The sequence below is a fragment of the Vipera ursinii genome, assembly GCF_947247035.1.
Source record: "Vipera ursinii genome assembly, chromosome: 4".
In the NCBI taxonomy this organism is placed as follows: Eukaryota; Metazoa; Chordata; class Lepidosauria; order Squamata; family Viperidae; genus Vipera; species Vipera ursinii.
The window spans coordinates 9,077,100-9,101,765 of NC_139514.1; the positions used below are offsets into that span (position 1 = coordinate 9,077,100).

Consider the following 24,666-nt stretch of genomic DNA (forward strand, 5'->3'; position numbering starts at 1 on the left):
ACATTAAGAAAACCAAGATCATGGCATCCGGCCCTCTCAATTCCTGGCAAATAAAAGGGGAAGAAATGGAGGTAGTGACAGATTTTATTTTCCTGGGCTCCAAGATCACCGCAGATGGGGACTGCAGCCAAGAAATTAAAAGACGCTTGCTCCTGGGGAGGAAAGCCATGGCAAATCTAGACAGCACACTAAAAAGCAGAGATATCACCCTGTCAACAAAAGTGCGTATAGTCAAGGCTATGGTCTTCCCAGTTGTAATGTATGGCTGTGAAAGTTGGACCATAAGAAAGGGTGAGCGCCAAAGAATTGAGGCCTTTGAACTGTGGTGCTGGAGAAGTCTCCTGCGAGTCCCTTGGACTGCAAGGCGATCAAACCAGTCAGTCCTAGAGGAGATCAACCCTGACTGCTCTTTAGAAGGCCAGATCCTGAAGTTGAAATTCAAATACTTTGGTCACCTAATGAGAAGGAAGGACTCACTGGAGAAGAGCCTAATGCTGGGAAAGGTTGAGGGCAATAGAAGAAGGGGACGGCAGAGAATGAGGTGGCTGGATGGAGTCACTGAAGCAGTAGGTGTGAGCTTAAATGGACTCCAGAAGATGGTAGAGGACAGGAAGGCCTGGAGGAACGTTGTCCATGGGGTCACGATGGGTCGGACACGACTTCGCAGCTAACAACAAAATATATTAGAACTGTTTTACACTTCAGGGCAGTGGCAATGTGATTTTGATGTTGTCATCCATGTCCCTTGTTGGGCATGGATTACCCCCTCTTAACCTAGGAGTTTTCTGTGCCTGTTCCCCACAGCAGGGAGGAGGGACCTATGCGACCAGTCTTTTCCAGTTGCTGATGGAGAACAATTAACCAGTGGAGCAGCTTGCCTTCAGAAGTTGTTCTCTAACACTGGAGGTTTTTAAGAAGAGACTGGACAGCCATTTGTCTAAAATGGTATGCAGGGGTCAGCAACCTGAAACAGTGAAAGAGCCACTCAGAACCGGTTCCCTCACAAAAGGAAAAACTGGGAGCCACAAAAAATGTGTGCGCATGCGCATACATGCGCACATGTGCATGGGTTTGACTGAAGAGTGGAGCCAAGGCAAGATATGCACCTACCCTGCATATTTGAATTGATTGGTTGAACTTTTTTAGTCCCACTTTTTTTTTTTGGACTGCACATGGCAGAAGACTGGGAGCCGCAGGAGATGGCTGAAAGAGCCGCATGCGGCTCCGGAGCCGCGGGTTGCAGACCTGGAGCAGAGGTCCCCAACCTTTTGGGCACCAGGGACCGGTTCCATGGAGAAAGGTTTCTCTATGGACTGGAGGGTGCATGGTTTTGTGTGCTGCCTGCATCTCGCGGATGGGGCTTTGCTTGTTTGTAAGGAGTGGTTGCTGGCATGCTGCGGCCCAGTACTGGTCCACGGACCGGAGGTTGGGGACCCCTAACCTGGAGGACTAGAAGGCCTCCAAGGTCCCTTCCAACTCTGTTATTCTGTATTCTGATATCTAGTAGACCAGAACCTGGTCTTCCATAAAGTTAAATGTAATAATAAGTCCTAGTCCAGAATCTTAATTGTAAAGTTAATCATAATCACGATGTGTAGGGTTGCACAGAAAGAAAATAAATGTGTTCCAAATATATCCACATGGAGGATGTTTCAGTGAAATGAATTAATTCTGCAAAAAACTTCTCAAATGAAGAATCAAAATGTTTAGGTAAAGGTAAAGGTTCCCCCGCACATGCGTGCTAGTTGTTTCCAACTCTAGGGGCCGGTGCTCATCTCCCTTTCAAAGCTGAAGAGCCAGCGTTTGTCCGAGGACGTCTCCGTGGTCATGTGGCCGGCATGACTAGATGCCAAAGGCGCACGGAACGCTATTGCCTTCCCACCGTAGTGGTCCCTATTTTTCTACTTGCATTTTTACGTGCTTTCGAACTGCTAGGTTGGCAGAAGCTGGGACGCGGTACTCGGGATTCGACCCGCCAAACTGCCGACCTTCTGATCGACAAGCTCAGCGTCCTAACCCACTGAGCCACCGCGTCCCTTCAAAATGTTTAAGAAAGAGTAAATAGCCCAATCACAGCTGCTAAATTGTAAGGGATGAACTTTGATTTACTGAAGTTCTAGCAACTATCAAGGAGTTAGAGCATGTTATAAACGTTGGTTTAAATCATAAACAGGCATAGTAATTTGTGGCTACAATGAATTGCTCTTAGACTCTTAGTTCACTAACGGTTTTTGTATTTCTTCCATTGAGCTATAGTTTAGGTGAGCAATAAGTCACCTTGGTCTCTTTGATTTCATTCTCAACTATTTTGGTAACTTGGTAAGGAGCTCACCGATGCTGAAAACTGTCTTGAAAAATGAAATGCATATGTTTAAAGCAATCATGGAGCAAACATGTTTTACGTTAGCTTGCAAAGGCTCAGTATGCTTCCCGACAAGTCATTTTATTCTTTGAAAATTGATGCCCTCAATGGTTAGCCATGTATATATTAAAGATCTCATATTTTGTGGAATAAGCAGTTTGGAATAGAGCAAGGAGAATACTACCACGAACCGATACCCTTAAAATAAGAAAGATTTATGAAATATAAGCGGGGGGGGGGGGAAAATGACTTGATCATCCAGATATTTTTTTTTTGAGGCTTGTAATATAAGCTAATTTGATTAACAGTGCATGGTATAATCAAATTACAGAAAATGAATAGCACTCCTCTTGTTTTCTGAAAGGCCAGAGTCTAAGGTCGTTGCTGCCACTCTACAGCAAATCTTTCTGAGACAAGTTTTAGAATTAGGGGTTATGTGAACTCCTAAGATTCGCTGATGCGTTCAGTTTAAAAAAAAATCATACACTAATAATGTTAGATCCCTGCAGCTGGTGTACTTGTGGATTGACATGGCTAATTGGCATGGGCATATTAGCCCCAGGAAACCTCATCTGTCACCTCAGCACCGAAAATTCTGACATGAGCCAGAGAAATTCTTCAAGATTTTCTCTCCTTTGTTCTTACGCAGGGCAGCCTTGCTTCCCTTTAGCTTTCCTGCAACCCTGTTCAGATTTTTAATCTAAAAATGCTTACCTTCCGAGAGGGGTTCTTTTGAATGCTCATTCATGTTTTTCCACAGTGAGTGAATGCACAAGAGGCGTGCATGTGACGGAGAAGGGAGGAAAGCAAACGAAAGTGTATGTCACTGATGGACTGATGGACCTCATTGAGAAGAATTGAGAAGTGTCCTTCCTAGTGAGAACAACATAGCTTTTGTCTGGGATGTCCCTGAAATGTGAACGCCTGACAATTTATCGCAGAGGTCTTCAAACTTGGCCCTTTTATGACTGGTGGGCTTCAACCCCCAGAATTCCTCAGCCAGCATGCCTGGCTGAGGAATTCTGGGAGTTGAAGCCCACCAGTCATAAAAGGGCCAAGTTTGAAGACCCCTGATTTATTGTTTGTAAATAAAGACAGCCCTTTAGCTACTTTCTGTTTGGGAACTCCCAGCTTGAAATAAGAAAAATTGAAGGGACAAACTTTCCATTTGGAATAAAATCTACCTGATGCATCTTTGTCTGATTTCCTGCTTTGAGTTCCCTTTTTCTAGCCAATCTTCACTGGAATAAAGCTGGTCCTAGCACATCTCTTCACTGAATGATATTACTTCATTTTTCCCCCCCTTCCCGATAAAGAAGCACACATTAGTTGGATTTCCTGCCTCCAGGGTAAAACTGCCAATTCCCTTGCTAGGTATGCAGCATGTTATTGTAAAACCAGAAAGAAAATGTTCATCGAAAACAAATAAACCTGTACATTTGATTGTGTGTGCTTATAAAAAGAAGTGTATACTTACGACAAGAACTATAGAGTTCCTTCCTCCTTCTAATACATTTCAGTGAGTCAATCTTCCACAAACTTAGCATGGACCCACTTTCAGAATTGCCCTCTGTTGTTCCCCCCCCGGAAAACCTCAAAATTTATATTGCATTTTACTTAGTTTGTAAATTGATACTGTAATTTAAAATGTGTAGTCCATGATGCTCTTTTGAGTTGAGGATTTCATACTTCAAGCCTGTATTTTTCTTTGTTGGCTGTTTTAAAGTAGTTTTGACTGCAGCATTTATAGCCTAAATTAAACGCTCTTGAGATAAAAGCCTGAATTTTGTTCCCACTTTTAATACGGGAAAACACCAATCTTCTCCCAGTGTTGTTCCAAGTCTCAGAAATTTGACAGTTTAAGTAAGAAAGCCAGTTTTTAAAAAGCAATTATAGAATGCCGAATTTGAACCTGTAGGAATTTAGGCCTGTTATGTAAACAGCTTTTTGAATTGACAGATGGAGGAGGCTGACCGTTTGAGATCTCGTATCTTCAGTGAGAAACTCCTTGGGTCTTCATTAATGGTTAGATGTTGGGAGTGTGGGGGCGGGGGCTGACTCTACCATAGATTGTAAAAGTCAAACTTGATGGAAGGCAGTTCCATTTTCAAGGAGTCTGGCATTGCAAAAGCTGAAAATAAAATGCCTTTTACTTGTTCCATTAAGGAAAGATCTTATTTAGGAAACCAAACCAAACAAATTCCTAGATTCCACTCAGTTTGAGTTTATTTGAAGACTCTTTAAATAATTGCTATACTATTATTTTATAACATTGTTTTTATTTGATTAAAAAAAATGAGCTTTCTTAACCTCAGTTGGGTTGGGAGATAAAATTCAGAACAAGAACAGAAATTGGGGGGAAGTTAACTGCCCGTATTGAGGGGTGTGGTGGCCTAGCACTTAAAATGCTGGGCTTGTCGACCCAGAAGGTTGGCAGTTCAAGACCCAGGTATCCTGTGACAGGATGAGTTCCCGTTCCTTGTCCCAGCTCCTGCCAACCTGGCAGCACGAAAGCATACAAATGCGAGTAGATACCTAGGTACCACTTTGGTGGGAAAGTAACAGCATTTCGTGCGCCTCGGCATATAGTCATGCTGACCGCATGGACATTTATTTATTTATTTTATTTATTTAGTTATATTTATATACCGCCCTATTCCCTGAGGACTCAGGGCGGTTTACAGGGAATTAAAAATCCAAAATACAAAAATTAAGAACCAAATTAAAAATATTAAATTGACCCTGTACTCAATTAAAAAATACCTCAAATTAAACATGGAAGTCCCTTTAGACAATGCTGGAAAACTTTTTATCTTTTTTATTGCCTGTACGCATTGCTAATGTTTTGATGTATTTAGTAGCTCAGATTTGGTACATCAAACAATCACAAATTGTTTAAAAATAATAAAGTGGGATTTAAATAAATAAATAAATAAATAAATAAATAAATAAATAAATAAATTTGACATTCCATTTTGATATCTGTATTCTTCCTTTTACATACGCTTGTCACTATGGCCAGTGTTTCTCCTTAAATGTTCCACTAAAATTGTTCAGAAGCTTTGGAAGGCTTGGGGGTTGTTTAATTATTAAAGAACCTTAACTATGGATACAGCATGCAGTTTAAAAGCACAGTTGACACTGGCTCATAGTAATTATAGCTTGTTCTGTATTTTTGTTGCAGGTGAACACCATCTCTTGTTGTAAATATGAGGTGTTATTAAACCTGAAACATACAGAATTAAATGTTGAATGCAAACAATGTATGACTTGGGTATTTAAGCTATCAAGACATCAGTGCGAGGATTAAAAAGCGTCTTTCTAGGTGGACAGTGATGATACCAACCTCTGAATCTGGAAAGCTGCTGAATTGCAGTTCCACTCGTTTCATAGGTGTAATATAAATAGAGGTGCCAAAACAGGTTGACTGTGCTAGCCATTAATTAAATCTTCAAATATTTAGTCTGTTACAGACAAATAGTGCTTCCCTATTTGGAATTGTTAACAGCAGCAAAGAAAATTAGGCAGATGAAGGGAGGCTGACAATTGCACAGTATCTTCTAAGCTTCAGTCTTTAATAGTCCATAAATGATAAATGAGTGTGATAACTTCAGTACCTCTCATTTTAATATTTTCTTTTTATTTTAATGTTTCACAAAAGGTTTCATGAAAATCATACACATTTTCAATCTCTCATTTCTGTTTCTCCTAATGTATACAGGTTTTTTTTTGCAAACAAATTTCTCGTAATGGAATAAACCACATATATAATTTCTAACATATTCATATGATATGCACAACATTTGACTGAGAATTGCAACACAGTTCAGATAAATGCAAACAATGATTGGTATTTAAATTTTGCTTAATTCTGTTGATTTTGATTGCATTAATTTGACAAATATAAACCAGGTGGGTGGATGTGTATTAAAATACACATTGAATTAATTTCCCTTCTTACGCCTATCTTCCCAGCAATCACCATTGCAAATATTTAATCCCTTGTATGAAGGAGAGAGAGAGAGAGAGAGAGAGAGAGAGAGAGAGAGAGAGAGAGAGAGAGAGAAAGAGAAAGAAAGAAAGAAAGAAAGAAAGAAAGAAAGAAAGAAAGAAAGAAAGAAAGAAAGAAAGAAAGAAAAACTCAGACTCTTTGCTTCTCTTTCCATGCTACCCATCATTTTTATCCTGAGGTCCTGGACATTATGGCTGTTATTTCCTTTTCTCTAATACAAAATAGTTGTTACCCTCTTAAACCTAAACTTTGGCTGATTTGCAGTGGCAAAAAAAAAAGAATAATAAACAAGAGAAATTTGTTGGGTCTTTTTCCTTGTCCCAGAAGCACACACTGGCTGTCTTTTGATAGTTGTCTTAATCTTGTAATTATTGTAAAGCTTTCAGAACCTTGTGATACTCTCATTGAAGGGTTAGCTAATTTTCTTTTGGAGGAATTCAATTAGGAGCTATTACAATGGCTTACTGCTTCAGGTTACGAAACCTTGGAGCTAAGTTGGCTAAGTAATTAAAAAAAAATAGTTCATGAGGCAGCACTTTTCTTAGCTTGTCAGTGTTTCAGTAGCTACGAAAATTATGCTTACTCCTGCACTTTTGATGAGCTGTCTTTTAACATGTGTCTTCAATTCGTGTTTTAATCAGAATGTGGAAGTCATTACTGTGTCATCTAAAACTGAGGTAGCAATAAAAAATTATCACAAACAAGACAGCAGACACAAATTATTTTGTGTTTATTAATGGGTGGCCTTTTGGAAACTTCCCCCTCATCTAATTGATTCCAGATATTTTAAAAACTGAAATTGTTTTGATGGATATTCCGCCCATGTTTAACTTGAGCTGCCTCACTGGGAATAAAGTTGTCAGCCATTAATGTCTGTCTTCAAAGATTTTGGTGATGATAATCAGGCTTGGTGGGCTTACCAGAGACAGTTTTCAAAACAAACACACCAACTTGCTGCTTTTTTTCCCCTCCAGTATATTATTTTGCTTTAGTTTTTTCACAGCTGACAAGTTCTGCTTGATGAGAACTAGTGTTAAATCAGAACAATTGGAAATGGATTATAGGGACTCCTTGACTTACAGACACAAGAGAGCCCCAAATTTCTGTTGCCAAGCAAGACGATTGTTAAAATGAAATTTGCTCCATTTTACGACCTTTCTTGCCACAGTTGCTTTGTTACCATAGCCTTATATTTTTGTAGTTTGTATTTTGAGATGCCCTATGGCTAGTTGATAAAATATTGTTATTTATTACAGAATAGCTCATGTGTATTGGGTTCTACTGCCTTGGTACCATTGCCTTAGAAAAAAGCCAGGTTATTTTTAATTCTTATTTCATTTATTTAACAGAAGAAAAAGAATAAGTAAAAAGAGAAAAGGAAAAAAAAAGTAAAGTAGAAATAAAATATTAGTAAGTGGTCAAAGGAGTTACTAGGATTGTGCAGTTAGTGCTTATAGTCATTGATAATGTCATTGTAAGAAATTAATAAAAGACAGAATACTTTAGCAATATAAGAAAGGATTTGAATTCCTGAGCTAAGTGCTGAAATCTTCATTTTTTTGGTTAAAAATACAAAAATCTGTTAAAACATGATAGATAAATATTTAGTTTATAACATTTCCTTCATTGTACATTCTGGCTGATGTACAATATTTATAAACCATTATTTTCTGTATGTATTTCTAATTTCAATTCTTTGGTTACTTTTTCCCCTTTTAAAACTACATATTTATATTTGACTTGCTGCGTAATAAATACAATATATGGAAGCTATTATTGCTTCACTTTGGTTAAACTTCTGAATATATGCTTTGTTGTTTTTCATTTTGCCATTACTGCATATTCTCCTAGTTTAAGTTCCCAGTATAATATCATTGTTAAGGTATCTATTTTCCAATTTTGTGTTTGTTTATTTATTTCTTTTATTTTATTGAATTTCTATACCGCCCTTCTCCCGAAGGACTCAGGGTGGTGTACAGGGCAATAAAAGCACTACATACAAAAGTTAAAAGTAATATTAAATTAATTTAAGCCCTAACAATAAATAATTAAAAATACCCCAAACCCTTAAACCAGGCCGGCCTGTTCAAATAAATAGGTTTTCAGATCACGGCGGAAAGAGCGAAGGTCGGGAGCCTTCCGGAGCTCAACCGGTAATTGATTCCAAAGGGCTGGCGCGCCCACAGAGAATGATCTCCCCCTGGGGGCCGCAAGCTGACACTCTCTGACCGATGGCACCCTGAGGAGGCCCTCTCTGTGGGAGCGCACCGGATGAAGGGAAGATGATGCCGGCAGCAGGTGCTCCCGTAAGTAATCCGGACCCATGCCATTTAGGGCTTTATAGGTAATCACCAGCACCTTGAATCTCACCCGGAGGGCAACTGGAAGCCAATGCAGCTCGCGGAGAAGAGGTGTTACATGGGAGTATCGGGAGACCCCCATCACAACTCACGCAGCCGCATTCTGCACCAGCTGTAGCCTCCGAGTGGTCATCAAGGGCAGCCCCATGTAAAGAGCATTGCAGTAGTCTATACGAGAGGTTATGAGCGCATAAGTGACTGTATGCAGGGCATCCCGGTCCAGATAGGGTCGCAACTGGCGCACCAGGCGAACCTGGGCAAAAGCCCCCCTGGTCACAGCTCCTACATGGTCTTCCAAACTGAGCTGTGAGTCCAGGAGGACACCCAAGTTGCAAGCCCTATCTACGGGGGGTAACACCTCATCCCCCATGGTTAAAGATGGAATGGACCGAATTTCCTAAGATGCTGGAACGTACAACCACTCAGTCTTGTCGGGATTGAGCCAAAGCCTGTTCCTCCCCATCCAGACCCGAACCGCCTCTAGGCAACAGGACATCACATCGAGGGCATCACTGGGGTGGTTTGGGGTAGAGATGAAAAGCTGGGTATCATCAGCATACTGATGATACCCCACTCCAAAACCACAAATGATCTCACCCAGCGGCTTTAACTTTATCTGTGAATATATATCTTAGTAATTGGTGATATTTTTTGTTAGTATGTTTTGGAATTACGCCTAATATTTTTCCTACTGGTAGTGTGAACAAGTTAAGAAGGTTAAGGAGCCAACCCACCAGTGGCCAAATTTACCTCATAGAATATAATCAGTTGAACAAATTTCTTGTACTTGTTAGATGGCATAGAGAGGATGTTTAGCAAGAGTTTGTCTTCAGCTTCTCTATGCTGTGTAATATTTGGAGGGGACACAATTTGAATTTTTAGACTTATTCTAGTATGGCGGTGGTCTGGGGGTCTGTGATATTGTCATAGGAGGTCCACGAAAGCTTGAAGAAATATTATTATTTAAATCTCGGCGGTCCATGGCCATTTCCGTGGTTACAAAAGCTATTTAAAAAGGGTCCATGCTGAAGAAAAGGTTAAGGACCACTCTAATACGGAATTATTCTTAATATGATATTGGGAAATGAAACAACTGTTTAAAATCTTTAACTTTATGAAAACTTATAATTGTATGAAGAATGCTAGATTTACCATATATCATCGGTAGCTAAAAATTGCTATTCTGATTTCAAATCCTATATTATAGTGAAGATATACACTCATTTCATGGAATTTTTCAAAGTTTGTTCTTCTAAGCCTTGCTATAAATCCCAGTAGATTAAATTAAAAAGAGATCAGTTTTTCAAATAGGAAACACTCTTATAACATATGAATGGGTTGCCTGACCTTTTAACTATTTTACCCAATTGATTGTAAAACTTTGGTTTCACTTTGAAAGTAATCCAAAGTAAATATTGCACCAACTAGTTCTATATCAGATTACACGCATCCTTTGTCAGAAACGATTCAGTTCTAATTAGCCATCAGTCTAGAATTAAGGTAGCAGTAATTCCCAAAAAATGTGAAATAGTTTAAGTTTTGTTATTCTGCTTCTGATTAGTTTGGAGGGTTTGTAAGGCTTATGACTATTGAAATAAAGCTTCATTTGTCAACCAGATTGGATGCAATTTTTAATCTGTATTGTGTACTGTGAAGTTGTAGTAAATCAGTGGTAATCATACAAGATGCATTTTTTAGCAGTCTGAATTTATGCATAAATGATTGAATTGCCTACATAAATTTGCTTTTATATTAGGAGAATGTAAATGGTGACATAAGGGACGCGGTGGCTAAGTGGGTTAGGACGCTGAGCTTGTCGATCAGAAAGTTGGCAGTTTGGCGGGTCGAATCCCGAGTGCTGCGTAACAGAGTGAGCGCCTGTTACTCGTCCCAGCTTCTGCCAACCTAGCAGTTCGAAAGCACGTAAAAATGCAAGTAGAAAAATAGGGACCACTACGGTGGGAAGGTAACAGCGTTTCTTGCGCCTTTGGCGTCTAGTCATGCCGGCCACATGACCACGGAGACGTCTTCGGACATGCGCTGGCTCTTCGGCTTTGAAACGGAGATGAGCACCGGCTCCTAGAGTTGGAAATGACTAGCACGCATGTGCGGGGGAACCTTTACCTTTACCTTTAATCATACAGTGTGAAGCTATTATAATTGTAACCATATTTCTGGGTCCACCTTTAGCATCAGTGATTAAGATGCTGGGCTTGTCGACTGGGAAGCCCACAGCCCAGGTTTGAGACCCGGGGCGCCACACGACAGGATGAGCTGCTGTCCTCGCTCAGCTCCTGCCAACTAGCAGTTTGAAAGCATGCAAATGCGAGTAGATAAATAGGTACCACTTTGACGGGAAGTTAACTGCGCTCTGTGACATCTAGTCATATGACCGCGGAAATGTCTTCGGACAGCACTGGTTCAGTGGCCTTGAAATGGAGGTGAGCACTGCCCCTTATAGTCAGCAACAACTAAAGGAATAAAATCTGCAGGGACATGAGTGGGGCTGCAAGTGTTTGCGCCCGCAGTGAGCACAAGTGGGGCTGCGAGTGCCGGCGTCCGCTGCTAGTGCGAGTAGGGCTGCACATGCATGTGCATTGGCCATCCTACCATTCACGTGGCCCAGTTGAGAATAGGCCAGGTCCCGGTAGTGGGCTGCAGCCTATAGGTTGGGAATCCCTGTTTCTATATGATTGCCATTCGCGACGTTCCCAGCCACCTGCCAGCAAACCAAGTCAACGTCGAGCCAGATTTCACTTAATAACTGTGACAAAAAAAGATTGTAAAATTGTGCCAAAGGTGCTTTTTCAAAAGGCAGCTGGATTCTCTTGGTTTTGCTTGAAGAGGTTTCACTATTTATCCAAGAAGTTTCTTGGATGACAAGTGAACGTCTGCAAGCAAAACAAAGAAAGTGCAAGTTGCCTTTTTAAAAAGCACCTTTTGGATAACCATGATCTGAATGACTAAGAATCTCCTTAGAAAGTTGTACAATTCTTTGCCGCTCTCTTAAGTGTCCTGCTTAACAACGGAAATTCTGGTCCCAACTGGGATTGTAAGTCGAGGACTGCCTATTTTTACTTTTTCCATGCATGTTTATCTGTTGGTTTCCTTCTTTTCTTCCTTCTTGGAAACAAATGTGCATCTCTTTTAGATGCATATTTATTATGTTCCTACAGTTTATTTATCTAAGTGATTTATAGTGGCATCCCTTTTATCTATGTGACTTTTGGAACATAAGATATAGGTGACATACGAGTCTGACTATTTCAACTGCTGATACTTTTCTCCATGAAGCTTCCTTCAAATTATAAGTTCTAGTTATTTATTTGTTTTGAAAGAACTTCCCCAGTTTTTCACTCCCTTTAGAAAAGCCTCAACTTTCAATCTTTCTTTGTCCTGAGGTCAAATTGTAGCTTATAACATTTTGTGTCTTTGAGAGCAGTCGTGTTAGCTTTTTTTTTAAAAATAGACTTCAGAAAATAGAATTAGAGGTTATAATGAGTTTGCAGATACTTTGTTGAATTCATGCCATGCCTGATAGGAATCTGATCTCAACCAAATAATTGGCATACTATCGTGAAAAATAATTGGCATGCTATTTAAACGGAATGAAGAAACATTACACTGTCACCTGGTGGCATTTTCATCTTGTATTTAAGGGAGCAATAGATTGCCCTAGGTAAAAAATACACCCATTTCTATTGGACTGAATTAGTGCTTATTTGGCTGATGACAGGCTGGGACCATGACTGCATAATATGCACAAATATATTGGACTTGTGTGTGTTGATTAAATTTAATGATGTTCTTTAGCGAAAGGGTGAGAATTGGACAAGTCTGGCTCCTATTCAGAATTTTTAATCAAAATTGTGCTTAAGGTAAAGGTTCCCCCGCACATGCGTGCTAGTCGTTTCCGACTCTAGGGACCGGTGCTCATCTCCGTTTCAAAGCCGAAGAGCTTGTCCGAGGACGTCTCCGTGGTCATGTGGCCGGCATGACTAGACGCCAAAGGCGCACGGAACGCTGTTACCTTCCCACCGTAGTGGTCCCTATTTTTCTACTTGCATTTTTACGTGCTTTCGAACTGCTAGGTTGGCAGAAGCTGGGACGAGTAACAGGCGCTCACTCTGCTACGCGGCACTCGGGATTCGACCCGCCAAACTGCCAACCTTCTGGTTGACAAGCTCAGCGTCCTAACCCACTGAGCCACTGCGTCCCTTAAATTGTGCTTACAGTTGTCCTTATGACCAGGTTAAATCTATCTCTGCTCTTCTTTGCAAGACATGCTGGCAATTATCTGAAAGATAGAACAAGTATTTTTCTGACATTTGTAAGCATGAGGAATGGTGTTAGTTAATACTGGAAAACAGAGTGTATGCCTCTGTATATTGTTGTATTAATTAATGCCTAAAACAATATGCAGCACATTGGCCTGCAAACACAATATTAACTTATCCAGTGCACTAAATGGGATTTACAGACTGCATCACTTAGCCAACGTGTCTGATCTTGGAGACCTAGCAGTGACATCTTGAATAGTTTTTAGATACGTTAGAACCTTGAATCCCAAAGCTAATTCAACTTGGAAGTTAAAAAAAAAAGAAATTGTAGAAGAATTGCACACCAGGCTGTCAAGAAACTAGCATGAATGCAGTCATGATATATTAATCTCTGCAAAAGAATGCTATTATTTTTCACTTCGAACCAGTGTTTCAAAAAACAGTAATGTGCAGTTTATTCTGGAAGTATAGGATTTGAGTCAAGAATTGTTCCCTAGGGCTGTGTAGATGATTTGAGACTGCTTCAGAAGTACCATTTCAGATTGTTAAAGCAGCCCTGTCCTTTTTCCGTGTGCTTGTGTGGCTGTTTAAAAGTGACTTCTGGATGTCTCTATATGGGCATTCACTTTTGTTTTTTTCCTTTTTTAATCTGAATTATTACGGATACTTAATGGCACCTATTTAAACCACTTAAGACTTCCAGACGATATTGTTCTCTTCTTACAAGATTCAGAAGATTTACAGAGACACAAGAGCTGCACAAAGCAGGAGAACCATTTGGCTTAAAAATAAACCTGGAAAAGAGCAGGTTATGTTTAATAAAAACACTAAAGAAATATGTTTGTGTGTGTGTGTGTGTGTGTGTGTGTGTGTGTGTGTGTGTGTATGAACTAGATATACAGCCTTGGTGGAGCAGTGGGCTAATGCCTCCTTAAGTAACACCAGCTGCCTGCAATTAGTGCAGGTTCGCATCCCACCAGGCTCAAGGTTGACTCAGCCTTCCATCCTTCCGAGGTAGGTAAAATGAGGACCCAGATTCTTGGGGGCAATAAGCTGACTTTGTAATAATGCCGCTTGGGGTGTGTGTGAAAGCCCTAATAAGCAGGCATATACATAGAATGAAGGCTACTGCTAAGTTTGTAAGCTGCCCTGAGTCTTCGGAGAAGGGCGGGATATAAATGGAATTAAAATAAATAAAAAAATAAATATAGTGGACCACTACATATACCTTGGTCAATGGGTCACAATGGAAGGGGATAAAAAAAAAGGAAATTGAACGGTGTGTTCAGTGTGGTTGGCAGGCATTTGGCAAGTTAAGCACACTTTTCAAGAACAACTTTCTCCTATGCCTGAAAAGTTTTCGATCAGGGTGTGCTCCCTGTTATAACACTTGCCAGTGAAACATGGACACTAACGTCGCAATCAGCACGAAAGCTATGAGTGGTGCGAAGAGCCATGGAAAGATGCGTGCTGGGCATCACAAGACAAGATAGAAAGACCTGCACATGGTTTAGAGAACAAACGAAAGCATGCAATATTATCAAGAGAGTAAAAGAATGGAAATGGAAATGGGCAGATCACATAGCCAGAAGAGCTGATGGCAGGTGGACCAAGGCAGTTATAGAATTTGATAAAAAGCATCCACAAAAGTGACCTAAAACAAGACTGCGTGATGGCATCAGCAAATATTGCAGGCCCAATTAGCAAAAGAAAACTCAGGACCATATTGGTTGGAAACATGCGGAAGAGGCCTTCATCCTGCAGTGGATAGACAGTGGCTAGAATTGATGATGATGATGATGATTATGATGATGATGGTTATGGATACTTACTATATGGTATTCTACAGGGCATTCTATTTATATAGCACAGGACACATTTCTCATTGAGTTCATCTCATGACAGCACCATGATTTACTGCCGCTATTCTATAACCTCATGCTTTGTTTCGCAGGAAGAAACTGGACAATGTTTTAGGGCAGGGGTGTCAAACTGCCAGCCCGTGGGCTGGAGCGTCACGGAAAAACTGCACCCATCCCATTTTCGGCAATGGGAAAAAGTTCCGATACGTCGCACGATGTCACGTGACGTCACGAGTTTGACATGCCTGTTTTAGGGGAACTTTCTCATGCTGTGGCACTCTTCCTAGACACCCCTAGTAGCTGCTGTGAAGAGTAGAGTAGATTAGATTAGATTAGATTTATTGAATTTATATTCATTATCTTTCCCTGAAAGCAAATATTAACTATACATCAGGAACCAAGGGATTTCTTTTACTTGAAGAAAGAAATTCTTTCTTCAGCAGACATGTATTTTTGAATTATGTCTTTAGATTTGCTAGGAAAGATTATTTTTTAATTTATAAGATCTTAGGACTTTTTTTTCCTTGATACAGATTTGCCGGGGTGTTGAAAACGTGTGTCAGTGTATTATACTATTAACATTTGAAAGAGATTTTTTAGTGATGTTCTATTGCACGGATATTTTCAGGACCATGTTTGTTTTTAGCAATATTTTTCTTTAAATCCAGTTATTCATTTTTAATCTCTCCAAAACCTACATTGTTTATTTTTTTTTAGATCTTCTGTCTTAAAATCCATTCTTCCCGTTTTTTATGCAGTCATTTAATGTTTCTGTTAATACTGTCTTTCACTTGTCAGAAATTCCATCTTCTGTCTTATCTAATTACATAATCCTCTCTATTTTTTAAATAAAGCTTACTATTGAGATGTTTTGGCTGTGATAAGCCTTCTTTTCCCCAACTTTAGTTTAAACAGAACACTTCAGAAATATACTTAATCTTCTTAGCATATGTGAATGGTGATTCTATCAAGAACTCCACAGTCCTGGGCTCACCCAAGCTGTGAAACACCCTTTTATCTAAGAAGCTTTGACAACTGAGTTTTAGCTTTGCAAGTACAAGTATATTAAAGGAGTTCTCTTATCAGTTGAAGAAGAAGGAAAATTACATAGATCATTGGTTCTCAATAGAAACAAAAGAAGCTTAGCAGTATTGACAGAATGCTCTATTTTGCTGAAACATCTTCAAAATGTTGATAGGAAGACCTGATGAAAGAAACCAGCTTTTATGAACACAAAAGGTTGCATGAAGTTGTCACCCCTTTAATCTTCAAGGGAATGTAGAATTACGTCTTGAGACTGGCTTGCAACTTCTTGTGGGTGTAAATGAACAAATAAATGAGTCGCTGACTAGGCAGATGATTCTTTGCCCCATCTCATCCATAGTTGAAAGCACAAAGAAATAAAAGTGCATTAAGAGTTCTTGAAACATAGGAGTTAAGGTACAAATGTAATCCATAAATTAAAAAAAATTGCTTTAAGGAAAAATAGCGTTTGCTTTTTAAGAATTCTTTTCCTACTTATTTTAAATGTTAACAAACCCGTTGTATTCTTAACGTACTATGAGTTTTTGTAACTCTTAACCATTGAATTCTTGTGTCATGATCAAAGCAGTGTTTTATTTGACCATTCTCTATATTGTTTTCATTAGTGTTAGTAATGTTGAGAAAAGAATTATCTTTGTTTGGAAATTTTGAATTTTCTCTCTCACATTTGAATTTTGCAAGAGATAGATTTAAAGCTGGTTATAAATGTAGTTAATTTATTTCAAGAGATTTAGGTTCTGTCGTACAAAAGTGACATTGGGAGGCTCATAATACAAAAGCAACAATAAAAAAATACAACACAACTAAACAGTGCAGAAAAAGTGAATTATATCCACCTTTTTCCAAAGTCTGGGGGGACATTCAAGGCTTTCTGGAACATCCTTGGTGTTGAAACTACATGAATCTATGGGGGATCTCATTTCAGAGAATAGGCTCCACACCAGAGAAGATACATTCCTGGGTCCTGATAGGGGGCATTGGTTAATTAAAGGGACCCAGAGTACACCATTTTGTCAGCTCTTGCTGAATGGGTAGAAACTATGAAAGAGAGGTGATTCCTCAAATAACATAATTAGTTATAGTTATAGTTTATTTGATTTATATACCGCCCTTCTCCTTGGTAGGGACTCAGGGCGGTTCACAGGGCATATATAAAAAGAAAGACAATACAAAAATTAAAAAAAGGATTAAACCCATGCCCAATTAAAAACAGTAATACAAATTTAAAAAACAATTAAAAACCCATAATCCCCCATCAGGCCAGACCAGCTAATTCGAACAGGTGGGTCTTCAGGCCCCGACGGAAAGTTCGGAGGTCTGGTGCCATCCGGAGCTCCACCGGCAGTTGATTCCATAATGCCGGAGCACCCACAGAGAAGGCCCTCCCCCTGGGGGCCACCAGTCGACATTCCCTGACTGGCGGCACCCTGAGGAGGCCCTCTCTGTGGGAACGCACAGGGCGGAGGGGAGTCGATGCCGGCAGCAGGTGGTCCCTGAGGTATCCCGGACCCATGCCATGTAGGGCCTTATGCCATGTAGGGCCTTCAAGGTGTAACCAACACCTTGAACCTCATAATTCTATGCCATGTAGGGCTTCATAGGTAATAACCAGTATTTGAAAGCACACCTGCAACTCATTCAGTTTGTGAAACATGATGCTACATGGACATATTGCTATCATGTCCATCAGTCATCTACGCCATTATGTTCTGGAACATTTGAAGTTACTGAATACTCTTCAAGGGCAGCCCATGGAGAATGCATGGCAGTAGTCAAGCAGAAAGATTAGGGCAAGTGTGAGTAGATGAAAGGCCTGCTGATCCAGGAAGGGGTGCAATTGTCACAGAAGATGAAGCTATGCAAAGGCTTCCTATGCCATAGATGGCAGGTAGTTTTGAACAGGAGCTGGGAGTCCAAGAAGACTCCCTACTGCCCACCAGCCTTGAGTGGGAAGAGCAACCAAGAAGACTCTCTGCTGCCCACCAGACTTGAATGGAAAGAACAACCGCTCCTAAGGCTAAAGGAGGAAAATCCCCGTATTTGAGGCGAGGGGTTGGGCTGATACCAAAGCCAATTGGTCTTGAAGGCATTTTTGTAGGTATATGGATTGTCTTGAATTTTTATGCTTTAACAACCCTTTTGCTGTCTAATCTGTCATATAAACAAAGGAGAATGTCAACCTTCAAACGATTCTGGCTGCAGCCATCTTCACTTTGTTTTCAGTTGCCACAGCAATGGGAGGGGGGAGATGCATTTTTCTAGTATAGCCATAAAAATAACTTTACTGTGGGAACCAAGGTCAAGCTGCCTCAATTTTGGCAGACTGGAGCTTCCATTAGAAAGCCCTCCAAAGTAATTAATTGGGGATTGTGATTTATGACATATTGCAGGGGTGGGAAATTCAACTTGTTCCCATGTAACCTTGGGGGGGGGGTAACTTTGAGTCTTGGTTTCACCTTTGTTCGTGCCGATACTATGTAGCCATTAAATGTGTTCTTTGAGGAAAGCAATTGCCTCAGAGTTCTTATTTCTACTGGTCTCATCTATCGGAACCATGACACAGAATATCTTCCAAAAGTCCTCCTTTTGTCAAGTATTATGTAAGCATGGTATAAAATATTATAATAGTATGAATAGTAAGGATTTTTACCAAAGTATGTGTTAAAAGAGGAAATCCCTTTGAATTCCGCCGTATTGTGAATGTAACTTCAAAAAGCAGAATATTTTCTTTCATATATTCTCTCTTTTTTGTCTGCAGGCCACAGAAACTCTATTCCGCATGGGAGTATCAAGAGGACACATTACTCCTTTAAGACATGGAGAGGTAAAACTTTTTTCACCTGCGTGGTATTGTTTTAAAAGTGAATTTGATGAGGGCTGATAGAAATACCTGAGAAATGAAAATAGAACTATCACTGCTTTCTCACGATTGCCATCTCTGCAATTAATTAGCAGTTCAAGGGTGAGTACTAATCCTTGTATAGTGTCGGACCTACCACACAACCTAAACCTCTAAATAGAAACGACCCTTAGCTCCATTTGTTGAGAAAGGTATAGTTCATTAGAAATCAAGTGTATTGCAGTAGTACAAACCCAGAACTGAAAATTGTGTGCCCAAATCCTTAAGTTCTACTTTTTCCTCCCTTAACTGTCTCTCATTTCCCACCCTACGGTAACCAGTCAGGTTCTGGCAAGACGTTTTCATAACAGTCAATCCAAGTGCAGTTTGGTATGCGTCCCCCTCCTTCCAACTTTTGGGAGACCTTGAGGCAGCGTCTCAAGGAGATACAGAACTTACTTTTGATTCCCCAAACATTCCCGCCTTCATTCCCCTTCCGCACAGTTCATGGCAGTCTGTTACCACGTAGCAGCATAAGGTGGCAGCTGACATACAGATTTTTTAAAAAGACAAAATGACACCATCTTAAGAACTGAAGGATAGGACTGCTTTCTGAGCCCAGCATTTTTTCCTCTGGTTGCTCAGAAGCAGGAGATCTAGATATATTCCTCTCCTGCCATTGTTCCTGCAGCAAGCATTGGGAGGCATATTATCTCCCCTCAAGATAACATGGACCTTTCATTTTATTTATTTATTTATTTATTTATTTATTTATTTATTTATTTATTTATTTATTTATTTATTTATTTTAATCCCATTTATATCCTGCCCTTCTCCGAAGACTCAGGGCGGCTTACAATCTAAAGCACAATGTGCTTAGCAATAGTAATTGCTAAGTAATTATAGTAATTGCTTTCATGAGTAATTGCCCTCAATTCCCTAGTTCTGCATGGATTTAGTCATTTCCTTTTACATGTAATCCTTGATTTAAAATCGTTTTGTTTAGTGACCAGATGATGTGACCTTATATACAGTCATTACGCCTGTGAGAGCCACAGCTTCTCCATGGTGATATGATCAAAATTCAGGGATTTGGAAACAGGCCTGTATTTATGATAGTTGCAGCATCCTGGGATTGTGCGATCACCATTTGTGACGGTCCTAGCCCCTTTCTGACAAGCAAAGTCAAAGGGGGAAGCTGGGTTCGCTTAATGACCATCTGATTTACCTACAAGTGCAGCGATTCGCTTAGCAGCTGTGGCAGAAAAATCGGGTGCCACTCACTCTTGCTTAGAGATGGAAATTCTGGTCCCAATTGTGATCATAAGTCAAAGACGATGTCATGGTTCCGACTAATGAAACACTTCAAAGAGTCTTCAGGCATTGTTTATTCTAAAAAGTCTGTAATAATGAGAACCAAGCATCGGCACGGCCTGGATAGATGCCCGAATCTGAATTCTCTTCCCCTGAACACATCGTATCAAACACAATCCCCTCCCTTGGATGTTTTTGCTTTGACAGACTGTCTGCAAAGGTGGGGTCAGGTTAGTGGCTACAACCTCATCCTGCGATGATGGATTTCACAGATTAATTATGCACGAAGAAGCCACATCGACAAGAAAACGAGTGTTCAGCAAACGAGAGGGCCAGCTCCGTCCGTCTCTAGAGACTCTTGCCTTTGTGGGCTGGCGGTGAAGTGAATGGATTATTTTGAAAGACGTTGACTGGCTGGGATACTGAAGAGGGCCATTATTCTCCAGCATTTTGTTAGGGATCTGACTTGTACAGCAGCTGATGTTTATGAAAAAAAAAAAGGTCTGTTGCCTCCGGAAGGCTTTAGAATGCTTGTGATTTTCATGTGGGATGCAAAGCAAAATGTTTAGTTTGGACGCCCAGAGAACATGTTAGCATTCATACTGTTTGACTCGCTAGAGCTGAGGCAGTTACAGTAAGACTTCACTTGAGTTTGGTTGTATGTGTGTTTGGTTCCAAAATCACTTAGGCCAGCTGTGGCCAGGTCCTTTCTCTCAGCCCTAGAAAGAAGGCAGTGGCAAGCCACAACTGAAAAACTGGCCAGGAAAACTGCAGGGATCTTGCCCAGGGTGTCCCGGAGACTCAGACACAATTGAACAGAGGAAATATATCTCTTGTCTGTCACCTATCTCTATATCCTGAGTCCTCAGGGAAAGGGCGGTATATAAATGCAATAAATAAATAAATAAAATAAATATCCACACATACCTGTGGATGCAGTCTTGTATTAACATTGTCCGCGGGAAACGATTAAACCCACTTAAAATGATCGTTTCTCCTGACTGGTTAAGTGATCGTTTGAGTGGTAGCAAACAAAAGAACGGTAAGAATAATCTTGAATTCATAATTTGATTCCCCCACTTTGCGCCAGAGTGAGCTGATTTGAAAAATAGCACTCAAACCAAACGAGTCCGTAAGGGCTCTCCAGACTTGGGCGTGTTTCCAGAGTCAAATGGATGTGGAGTTTATAACACTGGATATTTTCTTTCCCTTGGTTCCTTCTCTCATCTTTTCTGTGTGCTGGGATAATTCAGCTTCTTCGTCTCCCTGGCTGTATTTCTTTTATCAAGCTTTTCATAGAAGAAGTCATCTTTTACAGCTAACGTGGGGTTGTTTGCTGTTTTTTGCACGGATTACAGCATTATTGACAAGGTTTTGGCACGGGGTGTGGAACTGGGGCTGCCAAGTGTCATTCATCCAAGCAAGGCAGATAATTCTTGGAATGGTGATCCTGTTCAACAACATCTACTGCATGCTGAAAAATTACTTCAGGACATGTTACAGCCATGGAGTTGACTGATCTCCAAGAAGTCTAATCGTACCAGGGGAGATAATGAAATTTAAGAATATAATTGACTTGATGACTCAGCACATTTCTCTCCTCCTTACTAAAGTATTTTCACCAGGAGTCAATTTGGTCTAGTGCAGGGGTAGGCAACCTTGGCTCTTTTATGACTCGTGGACTTCAACTCCCAGAATTCCTGAGCCAGCCATGCTGAGGGGAAAGGGAGAGGTTTCCAAGCTGAGCCATGCTGCTGGCTCAGGAATTCTGGGAGTTGAAGTCCACGAGTCATAAAAAAGCCAAGGTTGCCTACCCCTGGTCTAGTGGTTTAGGCACCAGGTTAGAAACTGGGAGACTGTGAGTTCTAGTTCTTCCTTTGTCATTAAAGCCATGTTTCTCTTGCTGCGTATCTCTGTTGTTAATGGAAACTCTAATTGCTTTGGCACTGGTACCCAGATCGGATTGCTTGGGGCACTGGAACAACTGGGAGGTGGCCAGAGTTGATGCATTATTTCAGCAGCTATTTGTGAACGAGTTTCTGCCAAAGCCCCTATGCTTTGGGGCTCTGTAACATCCCCTACAAAGGCATCAACTCGTCTCACAGGCAGACTGATTAAAAAAAAATACCCAACCTGGTCAGACACTCTGATTCTCACATAATTCTCCTGCATTCAAACCTAACATGGAGCCTGAACTTTCTTCTTCTTCCTCTTATCTCAAAAATGCCTGCTGCAGATTTGTTGGTCAGGAAGAGAAGCTAATTGAAATAATAGCAAGGGCAAGCCTGCTTTAATGGTTACCTTGCAGTAACAATTAAAGTTATGTTTAATTTTCAAACTGGCAGTACCTATGCAACGGAAAATTTATGCATTTCTCCTGATGAAAAAAGTGGACACAATGGCTCAGTATTAAAGATGTTAAGTTTGTCGAGACCGCACAACGGGGTGAGTTCCCGTTCTTTGCCTCAACTCCTGCCTAGCTAGCAGTTCAAAAGCATGCAAATGTGAGTAAATAAATAGGTACCACTTTGGAAGGAAGGTACCAGTATTCCATGTGCCTTTGGTGTATAGCCATGCTGGTCACATGAGTGTGGAAAATGTCTTTGGAGAGTGCGGGCTCTCTCAGCCAAAAAACGGAGATGAGTACTGCGCCCTAGAATGAGACATGAGTAGATAGGAAAACCTATAACTTTTACCTGATGAAAACAGAGGATCAGACTTAGAAGTACACAAGAAATCTTGGAAACTTAAATAAATCTTCAGGGAGAAGTGCATCAATTCCTTATCTAAATGTCTCCTCGTATACTGAATTCAGATATTAATATGCATCTTCTAAGAATGTTACTCTGCCTAGCAGATTCTCCCAATAAAAGGACCAAATATTTTTGAAAATCTTCCCAAGCCAGAATCTAATAACCTTATTCAAAAGTTCCAAATGGGAATGCTGTCTATCCTTTTTTCACACTTTTAAAACTTCTCCACTAATTATCACCATTTAGTGTTGAGTGGAGTTGAAGAAGACATCAAAACTTAAAAGTCTTTAACTACTGTACATTTTTTTCAAACTGTATTGGACATCACTATATTCCTTTTTTCTGTCTCTTCCCTTTAAAGTGTGGGAGAGGAATGTGAAGGATTCATGCAGTTTGAACAGGCCTGTGGCAAGTCAGGTATATGCTGATGTATACTGAGGAAAAAAAGAATTTTTAGTCATATGAGATGATAGCATTACCATGCTAAATGGGAACAAATCACAGTGTGCGATTTATGTTATATGATTGAAAATTAAAAGATTGCCACTATTGTGAAAGGAATATGGGACTGTATTTGAGTATTTGTAGAAGAGAGTGAAGAATTAAAAACTGTGGATAATCAGTTTCCAGTTTGGAGGGCAGAAAACAAGAATCAAACATCTTCTGACATATCTGTGGGTTTGTCCTTAATTCCAGGCTTAATGCATTTTAAGACATGAATAGAGATAATAAAATTAAAAGCACAAGTAGTAATTTTATAGAACCCCCTTCGTAGAAATAAAAATACATGTCACCCAATTGGTCGCGCTGGTGAATGATCTCTGGTGGGCTCGGGACAGGGGTTGTTCCTCTGCCCTAGTCCTATTAGACCTCTCAGCGGCTTTTGATACCATCGACCATGGTTCCTCAGGGGTCGGTCCTCTTGCCCCTCCTGTTCAACATTTATACGAAGCTGGTTTTGGGGTGGGGTATCATCAGTATGCTGATGATACCCAGCTTTTCATCTCCACCCCAAATCAACCCAGTGATGCCCTCGACGTGATGTCCCGTTGCCTGGAGGCGGTTCGGGTCTGGATGGGGAGGAACAGGCTTTGGCTTAATCCCGATAAGACCAAGTGGTTGTACATACCGGCATCTCGGGTAATCCACCCTATTCCATCTTTAACTATGGGGGGTGTGGTGTTACCCCCCATAGATAGGGCTCGCAACTTGGGCGTCCTGTTTGACTCACAGCTCAGTTTGGAAGATCACATAGGAGCTGTGACCAGGAGGGCTTTTGCCCAGGTTCGCCTGGTGTGCCAGTTGCGGCCCTATCTGGACCGAGATGCCCTACGTACAGTCACTCATGCGCTCGTGACCTCTCAAATAGACTACTGCAATGCTCTTTACATGGGGCTGCCCTTGAGGACCACTCAGAGGCTCCAGCTGGTGCAGAATGCGGCCACGCGAGTTGTGATGGGGGTCTCCCGATAATCCCATGTAACACCTCTTCTCCGCGAGCTGCATTGGCTCCCAGTTGCCCTCTGGGTGAGATTCAAAGTGTTGGTGATGACCTACAAAGCCCTAAATGACATGGGTCCGGATTACTTACGGGAGCACCTTCTGCCGGCATCAACTTCCCATCGTCCTGTGCGCTCCCACAGAGAGGGCCTCCTCAGGGTGCCGTCGGTCAGGGAATGCCGGCTGGCAGCCCCCAGGGGGAGAGCATTTTCTGTGGGCACGCCTGTGCTCTGGAACCAGCTCCCCGTTGAGCTCCGGATGGCTCCCGACCTTCGCTCTTTTCGCCGTGACCTTAAAACCTGATTATTTGAGCTTGCCAGCCTGGACTGAGGGATTGGGA

At 40.9% G+C, this 24,666-nt stretch overlaps 1 protein-coding gene across 1 annotated transcript in view; it reads left to right on the forward strand.

Annotated features, from left to right (window-relative positions):
- TMEM135 (transmembrane protein 135) overlaps positions 1-24,666 on the forward strand; it is a 167,181-nt gene that overhangs the window by 38,565 nt on the left and 103,950 nt on the right. The window contains exon 5 of the mRNA XM_083362146.1: positions 18,679-18,744. Coding sequence (XP_083218272.1) covers positions 18,679-18,744 — 66 coding nt within the window. The remainder of the gene's footprint in view (positions 1-18,678; positions 18,745-24,666) is intronic.